The sequence below is a fragment of the Camelus dromedarius genome, chromosome 34 (genome assembly GCF_036321535.1).
Source record: "Camelus dromedarius isolate mCamDro1 chromosome 34, mCamDro1.pat, whole genome shotgun sequence".
NCBI classification, from domain to species: Eukaryota; Metazoa; Chordata; class Mammalia; order Artiodactyla; family Camelidae; genus Camelus; species Camelus dromedarius.
This window is the reverse complement of record NC_087469.1, coordinates 13,967,981-13,994,494: the sequence shown is the minus strand read 5'-3', so window position 1 is coordinate 13,994,494 and position 26,514 is coordinate 13,967,981. Positions and strand designations below refer to the sequence as shown.

The following is a 26,514-nucleotide window of genomic DNA, read 5'->3' as shown; positions in this document are numbered from 1 at the left end:
TCTGTAGACGAGGTCGGCCCCTTGAGCTCCAATACCTGTCTAGTCCTCGGAGTGCCCACTTGACACCCATGGTGTTTCGTTTCCTTCCCCCGACTTCAGTCTTAGTGGCCGCCACCGCAGAGAGCTAAGATCTACCAAGACTGCTTCCCCTTCTTCCCCCCCCACTAGCCCAGCCTCCCAGTGGATCTCTAAAGTAGAAATGCAAAGAGTTACTGCTTTTTAATTACAAGGGCTGTTGTAACATCTATAAGGAAGAACACTTTAAGCTTAATTGAGACCAAATGTGAAGTTAAATTAAATGAATAACTAATTAACATAATGCTCCTGCATTAGCCCCGAGTGAGTGCCGAGGCCCAGAGAGGGGGCAGGTCCTGGGCCTCTGGGGACAGTCAGTGCCCAGAACTGCGGTGCAGCAGGGACCCTGGGCCTGGGAGACAAGTGTGCAAGGACAAGTCTCAGGGTGGGGGCCCCAAACTCTACCTCCAGCCCCAGCCCTCATGTCCGAGGCCGCCCCGAGCCCCCACAAGCCCTGTGCATCTCCGCAGCACCACACGGATCCGTTTTCCGGTCCCTGTGCCTAAGGTACTGGGGGCTTGACACGTGTTCATTTTAACACCCTCCCCGTTCCTTGTTGTCCCCTCACTACCTCATCAAACTAATGGCCCAAGTCCTGCTCCTTCTTCCTTCTGGATGGTCACATGTTCCTCCCACTGCCCCTGGCGTGACCCCCCTGCCAGCCCCGACCCTAAGGGCTGGACGTCGAGGTGGGTCAACGTGAGTCACCTCCCCGAGGGCTTTCTCCCGTAGTGTTTCAGCACTCCCATGGTCCTGTCTCAGCCCCTGACTAGACAAGCCCCTGAGGGCAAGGGTGCCTCTAGCCCCGAGCCGTCTCCCGTCAGAGGGCGCCTCTGAGGTCGGCAACTTTAGTACCATTTTCTAATGAGGAAAAGGCTCAAAGCGACTGGGGAGTGGTGAGGAGGGGGAAGCGGGGACCGCCCGAGTGAGCGCCCAGGGAGGTGCAACACTCCACTCGCCTCCACCCTGCTGGGGGAAGCGGCCCAGTGAGGGAACCTCGCCTCCCTGCCACACCTCCTACCTGCTACCCTCCTCAATCCCCCCCCCAACCACCCCCCATACACGGCTGGAAGCAGAAAGGCAGCCCTGGCCATGCGGGCGCTACCGTGGGATGATGGTGCCATCTGGTGGCTCCCCTGAGTGTTGCTGTCAGGTAAACATGGTGTTGAAAGAAGCGTCCGTGAACATGAAGACCTGGCCCTCCGGCTACAGCTCCACCATGGGACCTGAGGACTTGGACGGCCTGCCTGGCTCCTGCTTTCAAAGCCAGAATGCGTCTCAGGCAGACTGAGACATCCTATCTGTCACCACTGGCGTGTGTACGACTTGTTTCAACATGCAGGGATTTGTATCCAGTGAATGCACTGGTCCCCACAGGCTGGCCCTGAGGGCCATCAGTGTGGTCACGACCACCTACTCTGCACCCACCAACTGCAGGCAGCCCCAGCACACTGCCCTGTGGTCCTGGGTCACCACTCCCAGAGCTCCCACGAGCCCTGACAAGGATGGGCACAGGCGCTGTGGGTGCTGATGGGCAGCTTCAGAGGGCAGACAGAAACGCCAAGAGCCAGCCTGGCAAACCCAGGGATTTCACGGGGCAGAATAAGCACGTCGGGAACACGGGGAAGAAGAGGCCGGCTGCAGAGAGCCACAAACCACGCACAGAACAGCCGCCTGGATGCAGCCAGCAGCCCCTCCCCCCTTGCTAGTCTTGTCACCCTAGCGCCTGTGCTCAGGGTCGGTCTTCTTGCGCTGGTGCACAGTGAGCACTCAATAACCACTGGCATTTCGTTATCAAAATATTTAATGCATATATTGGTATTTTCAGTCATGCCCACCCCACCCCAAACCATTCCCCACAGCACTGCCCTGATGTGCCACCGTCCCTGGGGACACAGAGGACTGGGACTCGAGCAAGGCAGGGGGCGCTCACTCTCAGGGGCGGCACAGGTCCGAGCCCGGGAGTGATGACTCCTCGCCTCTCCCTAGTCCTGGCCCCGGAGGATACAGCAATAATGCTCTAATCAAAACGGATCAAGAGTTAGAAACAGGATCAAACGGAGGGTAGGAGAGGTGCCACAGGGGGGAGCTACCTGGAGAAAACCAGCTTGTGGACAAAGGGACAAAGAGGGGCCGGGTGGCTTGAAAATACCCACTTAGAGGGACAGGCTGATTACAGAGGTTCAAGTTTAACGTGAGAAGGAGACACTTTTTCCAGGCCTTGGCTCCACTGAAACTCTGCCTTCTGTGTTGGAGTCTAAAGCAGCAGGAGTTTGAGCATATCCTTCTTGTACCAAACGGAGACCACACTCAGCCCCGATCCCCAACCCTTCTGCCCACAGCCTCCAGAGCTCACACCTGTACTGCTGTCAGCGTAACTGAGGCCGTCTTGGGCCCTCACAGTCTCTCCTCTTCTTTTGCTGACTCCACCCAGGACTGTGCTGTGTGGTGAATCACTCCTCTGTCATCAAGGGCCTTGTAGTTAATAGATACTGTTTAATAACCATTAGGACCAGGTAGCCTCTATGCTCTGTTAGTCTCCAAACAATGATGAAAACCTTCCCTGACGTATTCCCGGCACCCACACGACTAGTTATCCATTCATCATCTTAACTTAGGAATGCCTGTCCTCCTTCCAAGCTCCTGCCCCGACCTAGGTTAACTACAAAATCGTCCCAACGGCCCCTCCGCGGTGCAGAGTGCAGCTGCGAATGCTTCCAGAGTGTATCTACCTGAGTCGACCCCGATCCCACCCCATGAGTAAGTGACCCCGCGATAAACTGATCCACTGGTCTCGTGGAGCTGCCGGCCTAGTGTTTGGTCTCAAGATGCCTTCCCAGTTCAGTGGGCACTTTCCTTCCATCCTGCAGCAAGGCCCCTGGGTCTTCCGTGTCCTCAAGCTTGGCAGTCCCCTTCCTGTGGAGTCTCCTGGCCCGTCAGAGCCCGTGGGCTGGGCCAGCTGCTGTCGGGTCAAGAGGCTTTGCCTCAGCCATCTGTGGGGGAGCACTCTGGGGCCCGGCGGGGGCCCTCCACGCTTCTGTCCTGATCGGGGCCTCACATTTCTCTATACCTGCGTGAGGAGAGAGGCCACGGAAGAGAAAGTGAGACACGGATTCACAAGCTCCTGCCCCAGTGGAGGGGACAGGGAGGGCCAGTTCCTAGGGCCCCATCATAACTGCCTCTCATCCCCATTCATTATAATTCGTGCTCCCTGTCACCTCTTTGGCAGGGAGCACCAAGCCAGAATGATGCTAAAAAACTTTGCAACATTTGTACCACGTTTGACAGTTTGCAAAACAGTATGACATCCCATCTTGTCGCTGCCTGAGGTCTACCCTGTTGGGTGTTTAGAAATAAGCACCCCCATTTTACACACAAGGACGCGGACGTACAGAGAAGCTGTGCAAGGTCTTACAGATGCGAGTGAGCAGAGAAGTCAGGATTGTCCAGCATTTCTGGTTCCAAGCCCCATGCTCCCTCTGCCCCAGCAAGCAACTCTGCTCCGCACACACAGGCCTTCCTCAGAGAGAAGGACCAGCCTAGGATGGCAGCCGTGCAGAGAAAAGCAAGCCCCACATGCTTGGGCTCAAATTTAGACTCTGCTGGGACTAGCTGAAGGCCTGAGGTATATTCCGTGAGTTCTGAGCCTCCGTCCTCTCATCTCTGAGTGAGAGCACCTACCTCGCAGGGCTGCTGAGAGGTAAGCGGGTACATCTAACGTCCGGCTCGGCTCACGCACAGCGTGCAAGCTGACCGCACGCTCATTCTTTTCCCTTTCTGCTTCGCTTCCTCCCCTCCCTAGGTCCCCTCGGGCCAGGCCCGGGGAAGGCAGGGGGAAGGAGCACCCCGGCTCCCCCTCCGAGGCAGGGCAGGACAGATACTCCCTTAATGCCTCCTGCTCTCCAACCCCCACCCCCAACCAGGATGACACCTTCCTTAAAGGAGGTACTTCTCTAAGTACAGTGCTGGTTACCGTGACCCCAGTGGGCTCTTCCTCATTTACCATTCAGACCAGGTCCACTGCTCTGGTAGCTTCTCATTAGCAAGAGCTTCCTAAGGAAAGCCAGAAAGGTCACGAGAGAACATTGCCAACCACAGCGCCAGCCGCGAGGCGTGCCTCCGCCACGCGCCTATCTGGGTGGCCTCCACACCCGCCACCACGGGCAACAGGCAGAGAGCGCAGCAAGCCAGCTTTGGGTTTTGTTCCAGAGGCTTCGCCGGGTAGTTGCATTTTCTGCACACCCCAGGCAGAGGGGCCAGATGACCCCAGTTTCTGAACTGCGGGAGGCACAGACAGCTCAGGTCGGAGTTCAGAGGGAAAACGGTTTCCCTGGATGCTGCCTCCTCTGTCCTGGGGGTACGTCCAAAGGCCTACCACTCTCCCTAAGGGGAAGAGGCTGCCAGCCTCCACGGCAGCTCAGGCCCCTTAGGAAACACTTCCCAGGCATCGCGGGAAGACGGGTTCAGAGTCTTTGGAACTGGCCCCCAAGGAAAAAGAGAAAGTTGGAAAAATTGCACTGGAGGAGAGAGGCTTTGCATGCAAGTCCCATGCTGACGGCACACTGGTCACAGACTTGAAGAAGATACTCACAAAAGTCATGGGATTTGAGGAAAATACTACCGCGCGTGGGTTAGGGCCACACTAGAGCTATGGAGACACACAGGGACAACAGAGGATAGGTTAGTGGGGCCGGTGGCCGGGGAGGGCGTTCACGGAGCATATTCGGGGTCCAGAGCCACATTCCTGACGCCTGGGCTGGAGCTGGGCTCCGACACGTGCAGAGCCACCGAGCGCTGGTTTTGACGCCCGTGAGAAGGCAGGCTGGGGAGGTGGGGCCCAGCTGTCCCCCCAGACCCCCGGAGGACTCACCCTTTGTCTCTTCTCAGGGATGACCTCCAGGCCAGGATCTCTTTGTACACCAACCGGCAGAGGAGCTGGGGGATCAGCCGCACAGAGGGAAGGGGGGACAACATCATCATGGAGCACGTGGGTGGTCCCCGGTGCCAGGTGAGCTCACAGTGTCATTAGGGTCACCACTGGAGACAAGGTGGTTCTGAGCACAGGGAGCTGTTCTCATTGCCCCAGAGCCCCAAATAGCCAATGCTGTGGACCTCCAGCTGTCCAGCTCCGCTGGACGGGACCCTGCCCCATACCCATCTGTGCACCCCAAAACTCTTACCAAGCAGGCCAGGATGTCGGCAGAGATAAGCATGTAGAAGACGTTGTTCCAGCCTGTAGGGGAAATGAGCCCGGCCAGCAGAGGTCCCAGAGCCGCACCTGCATGGAGCACAGCCTCAGAGCAGGCCCTGGCCCGCCCCGCCCACACGAGGGCAGCATCCTGAGAGTTTGCCAAGACAAGGCCCCGGCTCAGCTGCCGAGAGCTAAAAGCGAGGAGTCACAGACCTATGGATCCGGTGCCGTCGATGATGGCCGTGACGGTGGAGAGCGCCTTTGCATTGCCCTTCAGGCTCTTGTGAGTGCCCTGGGGAGAGACAGCAGAGTGGGGAGGCCCAACCAAGACGCAGCACCAGCAGGACCAGTCCCTGCAGAGGGGCCGGCTCGGGGAGAGGCAGCAACTGAGGCTGGGAGTTGAGAGGAAAGGTGGGGGGTGCCTGATGGCGGATTCTGAAGGGCTTTGAGGATCTTGTCTTTGCGCACGAGGGGAGGGGGGAAGACAGAGGGGATAGACCTAGAGAAAGAGGCCCTGACCAATCCCCTAAGTGATCCCTGGCCTCAGGGAGGTGGCCCCGCTTACCAGGTCAGCTGAGACAGCAGTGGTGATGAGCGCATATGGGCCATTGACCAGGGCCCCACAGATAATCAGCATTACTGAGGTGGTGAAGAAATGGCCCAGTTAGAGAGGAGAGGCCCCCACCACCCCCAGCCCCAGAGCAGGTGAGTCCCCCAGGCACCAGGCTGAGAGCCTCCACTTCCCTCAGCCTCCCACAAATGCCCCAAGCCAGCTTCGTGGGACCCCAAGGCAGGACCGTCTGCTCACCTATGGAGATGCTAATCCCATTCTGGCCAACGTAGTTGTACAGGAACATCTAAGAGAGAAGAAGGGGACAGGCAGAGTCACACCCTGGCTTCCATGCGGGCCCCTGTGTCAGACTGGAGCCTAGAAGTCGGGGAACCCCAGAGATCCCCTTCCTCCTTTCCCTCCTCATACCCAGACCTCTCAGCCTTCACGAGTCCCAGGGATACAAGGTCTAACACGTGTTAAGCTACTATTTCCCTCGTAAAAGTCTCCTCTCATAGTCAACCTCCATCTCTTATTTGTTCCTTGGTCAAGAAGTTTGCCCCCTCCTTCTCCACCAAGGCCAAATAGCCCCTTTCCAAAATTCTCAGTCTGGATTTCTTTCCTGTGCCAACCTCGGCTCCCCCTCCCACGGGGGTGTGCAAACTCACACAGAGAAGGGCGTGTGCACACGATGCGCAGGTGCGGGCACGGTTCAGCGGCCCGGGCACACGCGCATGTGCACCTGTACCTTGCCCTAGAGGTTATACGCACCATGGGGGCAGCCAAGATCAGCATGACACAGCAGGTGGTGGCCCTGCCGTTGGTGTAGTCAGAGACGAGCCCCGCCAAGATGCCGCCTGGAACACACACGACGCGCACGCTGCCCCAGCGCTCGCCGGGCCTGGGCGCCCACAGCCAGCAGAGCTTCTCCCTCTGCCGCCCTCCCTAGGCCCACGGCTCGTGGGAAGACCACACACACACCAGGACCTTCTTTCCTAGGGCCACCCAGCTGGGCAGGAACCCTTTTTTCTCTGATGCCACCTGCTCAGGTCACGTCCCACTGGACCTGTCCCTTCTTTCTGCACCCCCACAAGAGAAGAGGGGAATGCAGCCTAGAGGCAGAGCAGGGAGGGCACGGCCTCACCTATGATGCCACCAACGTCGAAGAGCGTGGACAGGTCCCCGGCCTCCTTGGCACTAAAGTGAACTGTGGAAAACAAGAACATGTGTTCAGACCTGGGGGCTCAGGGCAGACCTCCTGGAGGGCCACCGCCAGAAGTGTCCCCGCAGAGCACCTGATCCAGAGCACCAGATCAGAGGAAGGAGTGGGGCCCATGGGAAAGTGATTGGCCAAGGTCCCAAGTGAGTCTGCAGCTGTTTGGGAAGGGCCCCCAGTCCTGTACTGACTTCTCCCCCTGTCTGATGGCCCTGACCACCTGGAATAGCCTCTTCTGAAAGCACTAGGATGTGGCCCTGGAGACCACTGTCCCACGGAGGGCACAACTGCTCTCACGGAGCCTCAGCTCATCCAGCACATTCCTGCTCTGCCCCTGACCTAGCGGCAGGTCCCGCCAGGAGTGCTTCACCTCCATTTGAGGTCCCTGCTAATAAAAACAGCCAGGAAGGCTCGCAGGGAAAAGGGGACCTCAGGTCCCAGCCCTTGCCCTAGGATTAGAGAAAAGGATGTCCAGAAGCTTGAATCGTAGCTCAGCCTTCAAGGTTGAGTCATATTTTAAAGTCAGCATCAAGGTCACAGAACAAAGAGTCACGGTGTCCACAGAGTCTCCCTGGTGCTCTAGCCCTGTCTGTGAGGGAGGCCCCTCAGAGAGAGCTGGGGGCAAGTCCCGGCTTAGATTCAGCCCTGACTAATTCCCATGGCATCTTGTTCCGTGCAAGCATACTGTGTGGCAAGGCAGCCCAGTCCCTCCCACAGGGCTTGGAATGAGCAGGGCAGCCCTGGGTGAGAGGTCCTTGGCCCTGGAGGAGCTCCGCGGCCCTGGGGGTGGAACTGCTCCTTGACAGAGTAGCTCCACCTGCGGAAAACCAGAGACCTGAGACCGGTGGACATACACATCTTTTTTCAACCACAAAAGTGTCCTCTCCTCATCTGTCCATCCTTGGGCAGGGGCAGAGGTAGAGGCAGAGGAGAGCAGGTCCACAAGATGGGCAGCCCAACAGAACTAGGCACAAGGCATCAAGTCCTCAAGGCTCCTGGGAGCCCCTTGGAAGAGGACGACAGTGTTTACCGCCAGACCACAAGCACTGGGGGGAGCTCAGCAGGCCTCTTCCTTGGGCTGGGGGAGGCTCAAGGGACTCCTGGAGGCATTCAAAAGGCAGATTTTCTAGCACCCTCCCATCCCACCCACCTATGAGCCAAGAAGCCTGGGGGTGGGTTTCTTCTACACTTAATGCTGGAGGAGAAGTTAGGGAGGATTACAGCCCAGAGCTTTGAGTTCCTAACCCCAGCTCAGTGCCAAGGGAGGAAAGGTGGCTGGAATCAGGGGTCTAGGGGGTCGTCTAAGAGGCTTAGCTTCCCATTAAAGAAAAATAAAAATCTCCTTCTGCTTGAGAGGTTCAGCAGAAATCCTGCCTGTTCCTGGAGTCATAAGCATCACATGACAGGTTTCCCCCTCAGAGACCCCTCACCCCTTCCTCCCTGTGACTCACCCACATTGAAGATGTAGAGGGGCAGCCAGTAGAGGAAGGTGTAACTGACCAGCTTGGCAAAGAGCAGACACAAGGAGAACTCGATCACGCCCTGGGGAGCATAACAGAGGACGTGATGGAGAGGGGTGCAAGGCATCCTTGGTCTGGTGCAGCCCCACCGGCATCTGAGGGCCCCGCCTGCACTTCCCACCACCCACCACACAAAGCAGCCTCGAGCGAGCACACGTCCCATCTCAGTGATGGCAAGGTGTCTGCGGTTCGAATGTTGTGTCAAGGCGGGCCTCCCACATCCCCCTCCCCAGGGCCGCCCTCCCTAGGGATCACATGGAAAGAAACCCAGAAACTGCAGATCATCTCTTGATATCCAGCAGAAGAATCTAGAAAGCCTCTCTCTTCCTTCCACTCTACAAACTTCTCACCGGGATCCGGAGGGCCCCAAAGAAGCTGATGGCAGCAGGCCCAGCGCTTGGCTCCTTGGAGCCGCTGCCAGCAGACTCCAGGCTGCTCTCCTTGTTAGCGTGGGGTCTGTTCGCAGGGTCCTCAGGGTTGTCCAGGTTCTCTTCTGGCTCACCCTGAGCAGAGAGAAGCCCTGCTATGGGCACATCCACGTACCAGCTCCCACCAGCTGGAGGGACAACCCACGTGAGAGGCAGGGGCTCCCAAGCTGGAAGAGGCACATGTCCCCCTCCTGGACTGGATCATCCTCCTGCCAGGCCCAGCAGGCTGTCCGGGAGCCACACAAGGGCCAGCCTTCCGGCCTGCGGAGTGACTGTGCACAGCCCCCTCCTCCAATTCCCCAGGCCCCCGGGGACTGGGAGGGCTGGGGGCCACACTCACGTGGTGCTGAGGAGGGGTGCAGTCCACGTCTTCTGGGTCTGAAAGAAAAACCTTCTAAGCAGCTTCCCAGCAGGCCAGGCCCTCACCTTGCACGGGGTGTAGTCCCCACCCTCCAAGGTAGCGACTTTTCAGCACAAGGAAGCCTGGAACCAGGGCTCAGGAGACCACCATCCAGGCCTAGGTGTCCTCACAATGACCTGTGTCATGACTGCCCCAGGGACTTCCGCTCTCTGGCTACGAAGTGACCACACTCCCAGCCAAGCTGACTTACTAGGCTGTCAGGGAGCCAGGAAGAGGCGGCAAAGATGGCGAGCATCCTGTGGAGTCCGCCTGTTCCTCCTCACGCTCAGATCAGCCAGGTTTGCCATCCTTACTACAGACTCTCACTGAAACTTTCAACAGCCCAAGGAAGTAGGCGTTGATACTCTTATTTTACAAGTGAGAAAACTGAGCCTCAGAGAGGTCGCCTGTCCCACACATCGGTTCTTCCAACTCCTTGATCAGTAATCTCCCCTCTGCACCAGCTGCCTTCTCCCAGGACCTCGATTCTGGGCCCCAGGGGGAGGGGAGGGTCCACTCACACTCAACGAGGAAGAAGAAGGTGACAAGGCCCATGATGGCGATGACGATGCCCGGCACCACGAAGGACAGCCCCCACTGCCCATCCACCCAGACGCCGGCGACCAGGGAGCCCAGGATGTTGCCCACAGACGTGTGGGAATTCCAGATGCCCATGATGAGCCCCCGCCTGGAGGGAGCGCGCCGGGAGGGGCAGGGAAGGAGGGAGAGAAGAGCGGGAACAGTAAGAAGAGGAGCACAGGGTTCATCCCAGCTGTCCTGGTCAAGTGCAAGAAGTTGACTGCCTGCAGCCTCCAGGCCCCAGGACGCCAGCCAGGGAGCAGGGGGTGGGCTCTCTGGTGTCAAGTGAGTGGCAGCAAAGCCTGGGGGTTGATTCTGCCCCCAGGGGACACTGGCAGTGCCTAGAGATTTCTGATTGTCCCAGCCCAGGTGTGCTAGTGGCATCGAGAGCATGGAGGCCACTAAACATCCTACAATGTGTAGAACGGCCTCCAGAACAAAGAGTTATCCATCCCCAAATGTCAACAGGACCAAGATGGAGAAACCCTGCCCCAAAGAAACATTTTTTGCACAGAAGCCAGTTCAAGAAAAAACATACATGCATATACAGTTTTATAGGCTTTGTTTTCTGTCTTCATGCAAAATGGAAATTCATCTGTTATGAGGAAAAATCACAACTAAGGTTGCAGGTTTGAAGGATTAAAACCTTACCAATGAGAAAATCAGTACTGCTTTTAGTAACTAAAACATCTGTATCTTGGCCTATGAAAGTCAGCAAGATGGAGGCCTGTTTCTCATCTTTCACTTTGAAATTATGCTGGGACCACATGGGCCCCCTCACCGGCCCAGGCCCCCTCGGGCATCGCCCACCCCACCTCCGTCGTCACACTCACTTCCCCTTCCCGAACCAGTTGCCAACACAGGTCACCACGGAGGGCCAGCCCGTCGTCTGGACAAGGCCGTTGCAGATCTGCAAGGAGGGAGGAGGGCGGCGGGGCAGGCCCGGCTGAGCAGCTCAGCGTCTGGGAGGGGGTCCCTCCACCGCCCATGCTACAGCCCTCCCTCCCTCCTGTGCGTGCACACACCACCTAACCCACGCGCTGACTTCTCCTGTGGCCCGAGTTCCCCACTGCAGAGACCAGGCCTCACGGGCATCTCAAGGGACCTGAGGATAGTGCTCAGTGCGGACTCACTGAGCGAATAAGGCTGACCTGGGATGTGGGAAGTAGGACCCAGCTTGTGTAATAAAGGGGCACTGGGCTGGGAAGGGAGCCCACGGGGCCCACCTCTGCCATCAGCCAGGGGCAGCTGGGGAGGACCAGAAGCCTCAAGGACGCTTTCTGTGCCCAGGCCTGAGTGCCAGACAGAGGCGTGTACCTGGATGAGCACGAAGTACCAGAGCACGTGGATGTTCCAGAAATACCCCAGGCCAAAGAGCGAGGTAAAAAGGCCACTGAGCAGCATTCCGGCCGAAAGGTAGTAACGGAGGGGGAGCCGCTCCCCAAAAATGCCACTGCAGAAGAGTTGGATTTGAGGTTAATCTCCACCACCTGCGCCCCTTGACTTTCTACCTACTACTTCTCCCCTCCCCCCCGCCCAAAGCCACCGAAACGACTCTTCCAAGGTGACCACCAATGACCCCTGTGTTGCCACGTGCCAGGGACACCCCCAGTCCTCCATTCCCAGGTCCTTTGCTTTATCTGATGCTGCTGACTTTGAATGTTCTCTCTGGGGCCCCACTGATGTCACTGTTGCCCCCTCGCTCCCCTTGGCTGACCACTCCTTCTCATGCATTTTCTTTCGCATCCCTTTTATGGTTTAAACCACCACCTATATGTTTCAACAGCCCCAACTGCATATCTTCAGCCTGAACTTTCCCCTAGAGCTTCAGGATCATACCCAGATGACTTCTGGACGTCTTGACTTAGATGCCCCACAAAACTGCCACTCAGCACCTTGTCCTGCTTCCCTCACTGGACTGGGTGGCACCACCATGCCTGGCCACTCAAACCAGAAACGACGGAGCTCTCTCAGTGTCCTGCCCCAGCCCTCACATCAGTCTCCAAGCCCCACCACTGCACCTCTCACTTCTCCAGCGTGTCATTTCTGCTCCCCTCTAGTACCACAGTTCTAACTCAAGCTCTCCTCGAAGCTCAGCTGGGCTACAATCGCATCCATTCCTTGGTATGACCTGAAATTTCGTCTTGCCCTCCTTCAAGTCTACCTTCTGTCACCCTCAGTGATCTGTCTGAATGTAATCTGAACTTGGCACCTTCAGTGGCTCTCCTGTGCCCACAGCCTGGACCACAATGACCTCACTCTTCAGCCCCATCTCCTGCCACCACTTCCTTCAAATTTTCACTCTGTGGACCCACCCCACCCCCCAGATCACGCTGCTTCACCCGTGCTATCCCTTCCGCCGAGCCATTCTCCATCGCCGAGCTCAACTCCTGTCATCTCCTCCGAGAAGCCTTCCTGAGCCCCACTTCTATAACCCCAGCTTGGACTAAGCGACTCCCTCTGAGCCCCCAGGGTGCCCCATCACCAGCTCTGTCACAGAGACACCGCACTGTTTTATAACTGGCTGCTGGGGTACCGGTCACTCCATTAGGCTGTGAGCTCTTTGGAGGTGGTACCCTGCCTTAGTCATCTTTGGTTCCTGGGAACAAACCATGGTTGCTATGTAAAAGCCATGTTGGGATTTTTCTGGCATCCAGGGCTATTCTTCAAGGACCCTGGCCCAGGACAAACCATATTCCAGCCACAGCACTGCCATCTGACTGAATAAACTCAAAAGGAGATCCAGGAAAGCATTTCCAGGAAATAAAGCTACTAAAAGTGAGAGTTGGCCAGGTGAAGGAGCAGGCTCGGCGGCCATGGAAGCACGGACGGTGATGGGTGATGCTGTGTGGAAGGGTCTTGTCTCATTTCCACCTGGGGGAGCCATCACCTTTTTCCCTTTGACCCCGCTGCCCCCAGGTTGGTCAAGGGGAGATGGCAGATCCGAACCATCCTGCTGTGGGACGGTCACAGGCTCGGCCTCCCTCTCACCTGATGAACATGCCGATGGCATAGGCCACGAGAAAGGCGTTGTCCACGGCCCCCAGTAACTCCTTGTAGTTGCTCTGATCTGAAAGCCGATGGGAGAGACAAAAAGCTGGCTGCTTGGCTGCCCCTGCAAGAAGCCCCTCTGGCCCCAGACAGCCCTTTCCTGGGGAGGGGAGGGGGGTTTGGGGAAGAGCAACTTGCCCTGTTCTTACCAAACGGGGCCCAGTTGCACCACGTGGTGTCGTTGAGACTGTGGCTCCCGTTGACGGGCTCGATTATCCCTGAGCAGTTTTGGTGCAGACGGCTCTGGGGAGGCAGCGCATGCACAGGTCGGGGGTCATCTTGTGGCCCCTCAGCCCACTCAGCCCAGAAAGGAGCAAGCAACCTTTCCAACCACACCAGCCCTGCCGCCCAGCCTCCTGGACTCTATGCTCCTTCCTCTGGCACCTCCCCTGGCTCCAGGGACAAGTGGCCACAGCAGCCTTGGTGAGGGGGCAAGGGGAGTCTACGAGCAGAACCCGCGGAGCGCAGGGTGCCCGCTCTCTGGGTGCACCCACAGCCCCTGGCACCGCTGTCTTGGTGAATAACCCAAAGGGAGCCGCTGGGGAAACTCCTGGGAAAAAGAGCTGCTGAAAGCGGGAGTCGGCCAGGGGGAGGAGCAGGCTCGGTGACCAAGGCAGGGGATACGGCGGTTACGGGCCGAGCTCCAGACCATCCTACTGAAGGGTATTTCTGCAGGGCCCGCATCTCCTGCATTCTTCCTCACTGCCAGGCCAGCCTCACCTTGACAACACTGATGGGCTTCCGGGACATGTGATAAGTGGTGTAGATGAGGAAGGTCATCAGCAGGATGAAGCCTCGGAACCTGCAGGAAAAGGTGGGCATCTGGGTTGGCAAGAGGCTCGGCCCCACCGTCTCCGCTGCATGCAGGACGCATCCCACCTGTGCCTCCTCTGGCAGCCTCAGGGTCTCAGCACCGCCGCTCTCGACCTTCGGGCTCCCCTCCAGACACAAGTTCCTTGGGGCAGAGGCCAAGGGGAGGGTAGGAACAGACGCACAGAGGCCAGGGTGCTCGGGAGGCCTATCTCCCTGGTCCCGACTCCTGGGACCTGACAGCGCTGGCCCAGCACGAGCTCCCTGGACGACACCAGAGCACCTCCCCCTGCTCCCCATCACCTTGGCTTCTCTTCAGCCTCACTAGGGTCAGGGTGCCTCTATGTGTGTGTGAGAGAGAGAGAGAGATGGGGGCAGGGAGAGAGAACCATATTTAAAATGCCAGAAAAGGCAAAAGCGGGTAGGAGGCTGATGCAGGAGGGGCGTCTATCTTTAAAGCGAGGACAAGGCTCCATCTAAGCCCAGAACACAGCAGACAGCACTGGCTGCAGCCCAGTCAGAGCAGAGCCCAAAACAGATGGAGACGTGGCAGCAGACGGAAAGCTGGTGGCAAACCCAGGTCTTCTTCCTGGTCCCAGGCTAGTCCACGTGACTGGACAGAAGGGTCATTCTTTCCACCCGTGGCTCATACATCACATGTGCCCTCTCCCAGCCACCCCCCTCTCATCCCCTGCCCTGGTCTGGGGTGGAAAGAACAGTTCAGCCACGCACCATCAGAGTTTCCCCTGCACGCCCCATGCCTCCCTTCTCCTGAGGGTCCGGGGCAGGGCCTCCAAGGCCTCCTGAGTCATCGTCTGCTTCCCCAGCGTGGCGTCAGCTGAGCCCAGTCAGCAGCCCAAACCCAGGAAGTACATGGAAAATAGACCTCAGAATGGACTGCCAGCCCCACAGGAAGCCCAGAGCCTGGTTTATTAAAGAGCTTATGGAGAAGTTGGGGACGCAGGCGAGGATGGGCCCTGAAGCCCTTTCTCTCCCTGGGCTGCATGAACCGAAGGGCCAGAACCCTTGGAGGCTGAGTCTGCCCTCTCCAGGGATCTGCCTCCAAACCCCCAAATCATCTCCCCCAAGCACATCATGAAGGCTACTGCTTGTGCAATAAAGGGGCCTTCAGCAGCATCTGGATTCAGGTTGGGCCACCAGCCCCTCCTCACTTCAGCCCTGGGCTCATTCTCCATCTTCAACCTCCCCACTGCCCCACAGCTTATCTTCTGAAGACCAGGAGGGTGCACACGCCACCTCCATCACCAGGCTGAACGGTTTGCAGTGGCTCTTTATTCCATCGAGAACAAAGCTCCGACTCTCTAGTCTGGATGTCACTCTCCTTTCCAGCCCTGCCTCTCTGGCTCCCAGTTCCTGAGGGTGCACGAGGGGGTCACCAGTGGTCCCCCAGGGATACTGGGGTTAGTCCAAGGGGCTGTCACAGTGACCCACACGGACAAGCTTGGTGGAAGCAATGTTTTCCTACTGGCAAATGGCTCATGAGTCCCTGTTTAGGGACTTCTAGAATCTGGGGAGGTTCTCTGAGAGAATTTGGAGAGGGACTTCTTCAAAGAGCAATGGATGGGAGAAAACCACAGCCTTGCAGGTAACATTCACCCGGAGCCCTGCCTGGGGAGCTGCCTGGTCTGGAAAAAAGCTGAAAGCTTTGAGGGATGCCTCTAATTTACTGTGTGACCAAATGCAAGTTCCTAAACCTTTTTTGCTTCTGGCTTCCTCATCAGTTGCACGTGGATGACAGCACCAACCACATCCTCAGAAGCAGGTGAACACGATGCTACTCTCAGCCTGGTCCCTAGGTCTCTGTTGCATCACCTTCAAGACCCCCAGGACTCAGCTGAGCCTATCTTGGCTGCCACATGGATGCAGCCACTGACCCTGGTGACAAATCAGATCTCTGGGTCTCAAAGACTCCCAAGGCCCTGGAGCTGACCGATCGCCCTTGATGAGCCTGGCAGTGAGGTCCAAGCTGCAACTCAGCCACACCGAGCCCTCTCAGGAGCTGGCCGGAGCCAAGGAAGGGTCAAAAGACACAGCCTGGCTGCCCCGCCTCCCTCCTCCCACCATACTGCTAAACCCCGAGTGCCAGCACCTGCCCACCCAGGAGACAGCTCAGATCACCCTCCCTTGACTTCTGCCAGCCCAGCTGTTCTCCCTTCTCCTCCTTCACCTGGTGTCCTCTTCTTCCAGAACTCAGGTGGGAGAAGCTGTGAGAGCAGCAGACACGTGCCCACATCTGACATCGTGCTTCTCTGGCAGAACAAGACTGCCCTCCCGCCCACATCCTATACACGCCAGGCACGGTGCTAGGGACCCAGCAATAGGCCAGAGAAACTGTAAGAGAGATCTCCGGGGACTCACAGATCAGCATGGCCATGACCGAGCTATTAACGAGGGCAGCCCTGCACGACATGGACGCAGGGACACGGAGACCAGCTGGGATGGGAGCAGAGTCAGGAAAGGATTCTGGGGGTGAGGCTTCAGCAGAATCTTCACAAAGAAGCGGGAAGTAGCCAGGCCTGCCGGGGCTGAGGCAGGAGCCGGTGCCAGGGAGCGGGAAGTCTGCGCACGAAAGCGTGGAGGCATGAATAACACTGCCTGTTTGGGGAACTGTGTGTAGCTCAGGATATCTGGAAGGTGGGAAGGAGCCAAGCATGCAAGGAGAGGTAGCTGGGAAGGAGGGAGGGGCAGGTCACGGAGTGCCTTGGGTGCCAAGCTGTGGAGTTTAGACTGTCCCTTGAGGGTGATGGGAAGTCAATGAAAAGGGGTGGGATTTGCTAGGTCAGAGAGTTCTAGATGCGACCCAGGCTAAGCCAGGTAAAGACCCAGGGCTCTGCCCTGCTGATTAGTTTGGCAAGCCCCCAGCAGAAGGCAGGACCAGTTCCCTCTGCCTTATCCATCCTGCCAGCCACTCCCCAGGCACATGGCTACTGGGGGACGCTCTGTGGTGCATTTCAGGGAGCTGGTGTCTGTAAGGGAAAAGAGCAAGGACTTAGGAATAAGGTGGAACCTGATTTCATTCCTTAAACCTATTTGTCATCTGAAAAGTGGAGGGTTTATCACCTTTCTCACTGGGCTATCGACAGGTTAGTGAGCTGATGCACAGGACAGCTCTTATATGTCCCTGACCCCCTATAGGCGCTTAAAAATGACAGCTACTGTTACTTCAGACTCTGAGGAAGGGAAGCCAGAGGGGGCTGAGGCAGCCCATACAGCTCTGCTATGGGAGGTGAATAGCGTGGGGGTTGGCACCAAACTCCTCCAGGTGGCGGGGGTTCCAGGCCCCGGACTGTCTCTAAGGTAGGGACTTGGAGGCCAGCACGGGCCCCTCCTCCTCCTTCGCAGTATGCAGACCTGGGCTTGAAACACAAAGACACCCCAAAGCTACCAGAGCCCTCGCCTGGCCTGTGGGCCTGCCCAAACGCTCCCTTGGGAGTAAACTGGGAGGCTCAGCAGAGGTCCCAGACATGCAGACCTGCGAGATTCCAGCCCTACCCAGGGGCCTGGCCTGATCTTTCTCCCAGCTCTGACTTCAACCCCAGTAGAGACCCAAGATAGCAGGAGAGTCATGACTCCTGGAGCAGGGCCTGGGTCGGGGGGAAGAGGTCCTCACACATGCTGTGTGACACTGGCCTGGCACGGGCTTCCTCTGGGCTGCGGCCTGGGCTCCAGCATGACGGCAGACGAACCCTGACCGTGCAGCTAGCTGGGCAGAGCGGACATGGAGCCAGGCCTCCCCTTGGTCCAGCCCTCTTTCCATTCTACTTTGGCAGCTCTTCTGAGAAAAAGCCTAAGGTGCCATTGTTCAGAGGGGGACTGGAGACATCGGGCAGGTTAAGGGCTGGGCTGAGGCCAAGGCTGACAAGCTAACAGTAACTCACAGGAAAGAGACTTGACGTCATGGAGAACCCGTGGGTTTCACTTCTTTTCTCATGAGCGCTTCTTACAGAATCAAGAGGCCCCAGAAAGTGTGCAGGGGGAAGAATACACACGGCTGGGCTCTGTCTCGCCAGCCCCAGGGTGGCTGTGAGGGGCGCATGGAAGCCTAGTCTGGGCCAGGCTGGGCAGGCAGGCCAGGGACCCAGGAACGTGCCTGGTGAGGCCCACAGACTGTCCCAGGTGGGGCTGCCTGCCCCGTGGCCCTCGAAGTCTTTGTTAGCAAGAAGTGGCACTTCTTACAGTCCCACCTCCCCTTACCCAGCACTAGTTACTGAGTAACCAAGTCAGATAGGTGGACTAGCTATCTCTTAACTATTAGCTGACAGTCCAACTTATTTTTTCAAAGTAGTATGATAATGGCTTTATGGACCCTGTTAAGACTTTGCACTAGAAATGCTTCCGGGGAGGGACAAAGAACAGTGTCCGCTAAAGCAGCAACAGATGAAAAGCAAACACCCCGAAGGACCTACCACCACCAATACCAGCACAACAACTGAAAATAAGAAACAGCCCTGCAGAAAGACGCTGACCTTAGGAGACGGTGGGGAGAGGCCCCTTTTCTCCAGCATCTACCCACTCAGCCCCTAGTCCCTGAAGCCTCTTCCTTGCTCCAACCACATTGCTGACGGCCCCTATCCCCACGTCAGGCCAGTGGGGACCTAAACTCCCTCACTGACCAATGCCACTACTCCTGGCCTCAGCCCAGCCCTCAACGGCTAGGGCTGCTCTGGTTGGCATGGTGACAGACTGGGCTGGCTGTGGCTGCAGTTGACCTTGGCACTTGCCCTAAGGAAATGAATTCGGTGGCCCATCCTGGGACTGTTCTGGGACTCAGCAGATATGAAAAGGAGAAAAGGCTAGGAACAGTAAGAGCCAGGCCCACCTCCCCACCTGCCAAGTCGTCCACTGCCACTGGTAGAGGAAGGCCAGCCTGGAACAGACAGCATGGGGCAGAGCCCTGAGCCAGGCCTTCTGCTTACCAGATGGGACAGGGACAGGCCATGTCTGGGAGGGCCTGTGAGGACAGAGGAACCATCTTGGGGCAGAAAGCCCCTCCAAGGAGGCCTCTACTTGTTACCCTTCCTCTAGCCGGGACTGGGCGCTTGCTCAGAGAGATCAAGTTGATTCAGGATTTGGCTCCAGGATGCTTCCCAGAGAGCAGAGCCATTGGCTAGTCACCACAAGGAGCCCAGGACTTTATAGAATGAATGAGTAAGTAAGATAATGATCTTTTGTAGGAGACAGGAAAATATAGGCTAGATTGTTTTGCCTTGAGGAGGAATCTAAGTAGGGGAACACTGAGTGCTTGGACAGAATGAAAAGGCATGGCTTTTAGCTCCAGCATGAGGTTTTGTGTGGGCACCTGGGAAAACTCTGGAAGAGTGTGACAGCTGGGAGGGTTTGGAAGAAATGGTCAAGGGTATTAAGCTGGTGTCTCTTCTGAAGATAGGCTGTGCAAACGGCAGAGATGGAAATGTGTTGGTGCTGGCAGAGCTGTGGTCCTGCCCAGGGAGGTAAGAGGATGACCCTCCTCTCAGAGTCTCTGGAGGCCCAGCCCCACGGCTCCTCCCCCTCATCTGCTCCTTCTCCCTGCAGCAAGGATCCAGGGGAGGAGGCATGAGCCAGAGGCCAGAGCTAGAGCAGTAATGCCACCCGCCCTACCTTTACCCCGCACACTAACTCAGGGACAATCAGATGCGGGAGTCATGGGCTTCACGGACTCTGCCCCTGAGGTCTGTCCTCAATTCTGGTGTTACTCTGGGACAGCTCATCTCCGGTCTCGGCACTCAGGTGGTACAGCTTGACTGGAAGAGTAAGGCCTTGGCCAACCACAGAGACCATTCCCAAACCCTTGCTGCCTCCTAGACCAGTCGGTGGCACCGCAGGCTGACAGCCCCACCCCAACCAGGGAAGTGCACATCAGTCTGCTCTGTAAGGAGGGAAAGAGGAAACAGCGGGGAGGAAGAGGAAGTAGAGGACAGCTGGCGGAGAAGACAGCGATCATGCATGAATGGGGGAGGGGAGTGCCATAAGGTCACGTGCTCTTCGGGGATCAGCCCCCACAATGAGGAACCTGAGGAAAGGAAGAGGGTAGAGCCGGGGAGGATGGTTCAGCCCTCCAGGTCCTCCTCCAGGATCTCTCATTCCTTTACAGGGCAGCCTCCCAACATCACAGCTCTTTTTAAAGGAGCCCTTTCTGCTGCCCTTACCAGGCACCACTTGGCAGTTACCAGGAAAGTAAGACAAGAGGAAGCTGCTTTGGGAGCATCCAGAGCCCCGGATCTGAGGCCACAGCAGAAGAGGGAAAAGAACGTTAGACTTAGACCAAAAGAGGCTGAGTCCTAACTTCTGGTTCTGTTACTGTGACTTAGGGCAAGGCCTCTCACCTCATCCTCAGCTGATCTTCTTTTAAATGAGGCAGTAAACTCCTGTCACACGAGACTGCCATAAGGATTAACTGAGGTAACACTTCACCCCTCAGCGTCACTTTGATCTCCCTTTAAATAAGATAGTAAACTCTCATCCCCCGAGATTACCCTAATGATGAATGAAATGAGATATGAGGGCTCTGGCAGTGAGACCCCAGCAAACTCCGGAGGGTGAGCCATTCGTCCCAGATGCCGCCACCAGCCAGCCTTGGTCTTTCTGGCTCACGTGCGACGATCAGGGTGTGGGAGACGACTAAGTAACGTGAGAGTTGACAGCTCCTGTGTTCGTGCTTGCCCAATGCCCCCCGCCTCCCATTCCTGCTCATCCAGCTGCTGCATCACCTGGCCCTCCTCCCACAGGCCTCTTTTCTCCAAGTCCTGAACTGTTCCCCTTGACAGGCCCCAGGAAATGGGCCCAACCCCCTAAGCGCCAGCCACAGTCACCTCTCTGGCAAGATGCCCATGGTGCCATCCGCCCCCAGAAATCCCAACGCACACGCTGGCACAGAGGCAGGGCGCTGGCCAGGCCCAGGGCCGGGGAGGACCCTGAGAGGCTGTGAGCAAGCTGCCCACCCCATCCTGACAGAGGGTCTAACAGGAGGAGGAAGGCACACCTGGGGCCGCCTCCTCTCAGCCTCACCTCCAGTGGCTGCTCCTTCAGACCCCGCACCCCAGCCAGCACAGCTACACATGACCCAGTCCTGAAGGGACAGGATATGTCTTCACTTCCATGCCTTTGCTTTCTCCACGGCTTCTGCTCAGAATACCTCTAGATCCACCATGTCAATTGCTGACTTTTCCTCCTAATAAAAGTGAATCCCTCCCTCCACTGAAACTCACAAGCACCAAGCAATTACCAAGTACTAACTGCACGCTAGGCACTGGGATAAGTGCTTTAAATACCTTCTCATAGCATTTCACCAAACCCTGTGACAGAGGTACACTATTACTCCCATTTTAAAGGACCTGGATCCTAGAGAGATTAAGTGATATGGCTAAGGCCAGATGACTATGTGATCTTTCCTCCCTCCTCTAACCAGAGGGACAGTGGGGAAGACCATGGACTTGGGAGTCCAAGTCACCTGGATTCAACTTCAGCTCAGTCATTTACTAGTTACGTGTTGCTGGACAAGCTACAGAACTTCTCTGCTTCATTATGTCCATATGATGGGGAATTTGGTGGGGAAACAAACAATGACCTGGCAGTGAACCACAAACACAATGCCTGGCACAGTAGGAATGAAAAGCGAGTAGAATAATAGTCAATAATTGATGTTGAGTCAGTACTTAATACAAGCCTGGCACTGACCTGAGTGCTCAACCTCCCAACAATCTTCAATCCTCACAGCCGCCTAATGAGGCAGGTGGTAACAGCATCCTCACTGCACAGGGGAGGAATCCAAAGGGCCAATCCACCCTCCAGTGTCCTAATCCAGGAAGGTCTGCTTTCTTCACTTCTGCTGAAATGCCCTCCTTGGAACGTGTGGAAGCAGCAAGTTTTGAAAATGAGAGTACACACCCTCTCTGCAGCTTGCTCCTTAGTTCCAAGAAAGTAGGACCATGTTTTAATCATCTCTGTAGGCCTCAGAGTACAACATGATAATGTGCTCACAGCAGGAACCACAGTGAGGCTTTAGTGTTTGTTAGAAGTCCAAACCTACACGCATCAGGACAGAAGAGGAAGAACACTTACCAAGTGCCCTCCATCAGCCATGGGAGGTCAAGAACGTTTACGTATTGAGTTTACCTTCAAGAACCCACCTGACTTTCACCAGTGAAGAAACTGAGGCTCAGAGAAGTTAACTACACAAGGTATACAGTGGTGAAAGGATTTCAATCCATAGCTGTCTTTTTTTTTTTTTTTTAATGGAGGTACTAGGGATTGAACCCAGGACCTTGTGTGCTAAGCACCAGCTCTACCACTGAGCCATACCCCACCCCCTATCCATATCCGTCTTAAACCTGGGAGATGTTGGGAAACACAGTAGTTGTACTCACATTTGAAGAAGTGTGTAAATGACGTGTGTGGCTATAAAAAGTTGTGTGTGTTCCTGAGCTCTTCTAAAATGCTGGTGTGGGACAGGCTATCTATAATGATGCACTCTCTCTGCCCCCCATTTTCTCTGAAATATAAGTTACTTTGGTTAAAGGATATAATTAATATATATGAATGAGACTCTATAATAGGGACAAGAGTGGCAGAGAGGTACAATTTTGTACATATCGTAATGAGATGCAGTTTTGTTTATTAAGGGAAAACAGAAATAAAATGTTATTATTTATTTAAGCATCTCAGAAATTGTTTGCTCTATGAGAAACTCCTACAGATTCCTCAGTGCCCTTTTGGTCCATGATCTGTTTCTGTGGATCAGCACCCTGGCAGTGCTGTGCCTGATGATCACAGTACAGTTACCAGTCATGATTTCTGTTATGACTCTAAATGTTACTTGGGCTGCAACCTTGCTTCTTCAGTTTGAGTTTAGCATCTTCCAGGTCAGTGGTTTTCAACTGAGGATGGATATCTGATTTTCCCACAGATGTTTAGGACTTACTCCAGACTTACTAAATCTCTTAAGTTGACATTCTTGGTATCTCCTTGGTATATTATATAAATTATGTCTCAGAGTTTTTATATATCTCAAGATTTTTTCCACTATAAAAATTATCTTCATTCATTTTTATAAATCAGATGTAATGCTCACCATATTCTTTGAAATTAGCTTTAGTGGGTTTTTAGACATTGTCTAATTTTGGGGGGGATTGGCTTTATTTTGTTTTTTTTACATTCCTCGGGAAAAACTAATTTCCTTGTTAGCTGCATTATTCTTGTCATGAATTCTCATCAGGTCATTTGCTTTTGAAAATTATCAGTAATAAGTTAATCCACACGTTTTTAGAACTGTCTCAGAAAAGCCCTGTACCAGGTACTCACCCCTGGGTACAGATTTCTGATGACAGCACTCTGACATCTTTAAAAACATATCAGTGGACTGAGTCAGGATTTCCAGGACTCTTCAGTAAAGAAGCTGACAGGTTTATGAGGTTGCTAACCCAAGATTCAGCAGAATAAGAATTATTCACATATGATGCAATGAACCAGTTGTCATTTACGTTTGGAATACTCTTGATGTTATAGTATTCAATTTTCTGAATACATAAGGAAGCCCTTTCTCTTTCTTCTTAAGATACCTGTAACCCATAACAATTAAGAAGACTCTGCAAACTGAAATGAAACATTTGTAAATACCTTTTCCTCCCTACCTGACCCCTTATTTTGTGATCAAGAATAATCTTCCTTTGAGACTATTTTTGATCACAGAAGGGCAGACTGTAGAAAAAAAAGTTGTGTTTCTCTGGAAAACTATGCATTGCCTAGAGGACACCCTTCCAAATTATCTGAATCTCACCTTCCACTGACCTGGAATTGCTTGAAAGAGTAAGTAACTGATAAGTCATACAAAATATATCTATGAAATGATAGAGTTTCAATAGTCTTTCCTTCCAACCAGTTTTGCCTCAATATTCCTGACTTATAAATGGGCATGTTCTTCGTATTCTCTGTTTTTAAAATTGTGTTAAAACAGTATGTAACATAAAATTTACGATTTAATCATTTTAAAGTGTACAGTTCCGTGGCATTAAGTGCCTTCGCATTGTTGTGCAGCCATCACCCCCATCCATCTCCAGAAACTTTTCATCCTCCCAAACTGAAACTCTGCACCCATTAAAGAGTAACTCTCCATTCTCCCCACCCTGGATTTTCTTTTGTGCCAATTATAACATCTCCTGGCTCCCTCATTTATGAGTGAAATAAAATCTTTTTAACACATGTTCATCTTTACATCATTGTGAGAGTCATGATCTTATCTTTTCCTGAAAAATATCTTTTATCAGTCCTAAACTCAAAAAGGACCAAATAAGTAATTTAAGTGAGTGAGGAAGGCTGGAAGTGATGAGGACTGTCCCCAGTGAGGGCTGTCACCAGTTAGAAAGTGCCTCTGGTGACCATTCTGATTTGCCCAGGACTGAGGAAGCTGGGAATGTAGGATCTTTTGTTTTAAAACTGGAACAAGTGGTCATATTGAGAGCTCGTACCCCAGCTAAAGTGGACTCCTCATCTCCTACTGATATAATTTGGGAATTTAGGCCTGATATTGCTACATCGTCTGTTTTGCAAGAGAAGCCAGGAATCTGGCTATCCATGACAAGTTTCACAATTTGTAAATGATGGCAACTAACATAAAATTAAACAAAACAAATAACAAAACAAAAAACACTGTGCAGACCAAGCAAACTGCCTCTGATGGGGCTGAAAGTTCTCCACTGCGCCCCACACCCCAACATGTCCATGGCCTCCTCAGGCCTCCTCGGTCAGGAGAACTATTCTGGAAGCCTCAGGCCAACTGTTGGGGTGACCACCCGGCTGAGGAGCAGCTGCCGCTCTGGTCTGAGAGGTATGCCCTCCCCTGGTGTCTCTCTCAGGGCCGGGAATCCCTCAGTGCAATTTCCCAGGACCACTGGGTTCTGGTCTTGGTGTTATCCAAGGGCTAAAAGGACCAAAAGGGACACTCAACATCTCCAATGACCAGTGATCACTTTTTCAGCAACTCCACCACACCCTGGCTTCCGTTCCTAGCCTGCAAGTCCGCCCCCTACCCCCGGTGCTCAGTGATAGGAAAGTGAGGCGCTCTGAAGGTCTGCCCCTGAGCGTGTGCGTAGATGAGGACGCAAAGGGACAGCGTCCCGGGGAAAGCGAGGTCTAGGGGGACTTGAGTCAGCTAGGGAGTGCGTGCCATCCATCTCCCTGGCCGGCGCCGCTGAAGGAGACCGGCCGGATCCTGCCAGAGTTCCCGAAGCGCCCTGGGACTCCCGGCCGTTCCCGTCGGGTCTCCCGAAGGAGGCTGCTTTGGCCCCGGGCGCTTAGGGCCGGCGGGGAGCTGCTCCCGGGCCGCGCGCCCACCGCTGCCGCCCTACTCACCAGCTGTCCCTGGAGAAGGCACGGAGGAACCAGACGCCGGGAGCCAAGGAAGACCTCATCTTGCCCAGCCGGTACCCGAGGCAAAGCAGAGGAGGCGGACGAAGGAGGGTGCAGGGCTGGGCACGCGTCCGGAGCTGGCAGCCAGAGGGGTTTAAATGCCCCGCCGCCGGCCCGCCCTGACCCCGCAACCCGTGGCCTTTAGCCCCCGCCCCCTTGCACCTGACCGCCCTCCGGCGCAAACTGACTGACTGCCCATCCTCCGCCGCCGCCTGCTAGCACCGGAGTTTTCTCGCGCTTTGCTTCTGGGCTAGGGACCCACGGCCCTCCGAGTTTCTGGAGGCTCCATCTTCGGGCCTGCACTTTCCGGGTCACTTCCCTCCGGGGAACCGAAAGCCGCGATCCCAGACGTAATCTGTGTGACCTTCCGTCTGCCCACAGCTGCTCGTGCAGCGCCCTCCTCTCCTGATTAGCAGTGGCCCTGGCACAGCCTAGGAAACTGAGGCACGCAGGAGGGCGAGGACTGACCCCCAGTGGTCCTCCACAAGATACTGGTCTGAGTACAGGCGCCCCCTCGGAGCGCAGGTGTTTCAGGGAGATACAATGTTGGCCCCAAATGTAACTTCCTAGGCAACCAACAGGGACTTTCTGTCCCACTCAGACTCCGGACTCTGCATTGAGCCAAACGGGACCCTACCTACCACTCTGGACTCACAGAGAGACTGCGCCCCCATTCCACACTCGCCGAGACAGCCCTACAGCTAAAGCGCTCTCCCTACTGGAAGGAAGCCGCCAAGCAGCAGTGAAGGGCCAATCTGCGGCACAGAATTCCGTGCTCCTAAAAGTGCCCTTCAGGCCTCTAGCCTGGAGATTTCTAGGATATGTTTCCACCTGTAAAAAGCAGTTATTGTAAGATCTTTGAATATGAACCCAAGGGTGACTTATATAGGGGTGGAGAGGGAAGCGTTTGCCTGGAGAATAAAATCGTTAATAGAAGATAAACTAGGAATGTGTCTGTAAAAATAGGTTTCAGCCCTAACCCCACCCTGCCCCTCAATCCTAGGAGTGCCTAGGCCTGAAGTTCAAGGTCAGAGAAGTGCAGCAACAACTACACCAAACAGCTTCGGACCCAGGAGAGTGAACTTGGTCGCTGCCAGCCCCGGAATCAAGCAAAAAGAGGTAAACAGAATTGTAAAACCCTCCATTAATGCCAGGCAGTCAAGGGGGGCAGGAGTCCAATAGCAGAAATGAAGACAGCAACAAGCAGAGGGCAGCAGGGAAAGGAACAGAAAGGAAAGGAGAGAGAGGAGAGGAGGAAGGAGCCTGGCTAGAG

The 26,514-nt window shown here is 55.2% G+C and overlaps 1 protein-coding gene across 4 annotated transcripts; it reads right to left on the bottom strand.

Annotated features, from left to right (window-relative positions):
• Window positions 1-1,861: 1,861 nt before the first annotated feature.
• SLC37A2 (solute carrier family 37 member 2) lies at window positions 1,862-26,150 on the bottom strand. Of its 4 annotated transcripts, none has more exons than XM_031443433.2 (19): window positions 25,185-26,150; window positions 13,731-13,812; window positions 13,160-13,253; window positions 12,951-13,029; window positions 11,277-11,412; window positions 10,793-10,869; window positions 9,902-10,068; window positions 9,321-9,358; window positions 8,903-9,055; window positions 8,484-8,574; window positions 6,961-7,023; window positions 6,588-6,673; window positions 6,075-6,123; window positions 5,832-5,905; window positions 5,480-5,558; window positions 5,256-5,353; window positions 4,946-5,010; window positions 4,667-4,723; window positions 1,862-3,145 (listed from the first exon to the last, which is right to left on the bottom strand). In XM_031443433.2, exons 1-18 carry the CDS (start codon window positions 25,241-25,243, stop codon window positions 4,693-4,695), a joined length of 1,521 nt encoding a protein of 506 aa, XP_031299293.1. In that variant the 5' UTR covers window positions 25,244-26,150; the 3' UTR covers window positions 1,862-3,145; window positions 4,667-4,692. The 4 variants fall into 4 exon arrangements, with proteins under 4 accessions (XP_031299293.1, XP_064338261.1, XP_031299294.1 ...); XM_064482191.1 differs by lacking the exon at window positions 25,185-26,150 and adding an exon at window positions 21,516-22,001; XM_031443434.2 differs by lacking the exon at window positions 25,185-26,150 and adding an exon at window positions 13,890-21,509.
• Between the last annotated feature and the right edge of the window lie 364 nt (window positions 26,151-26,514).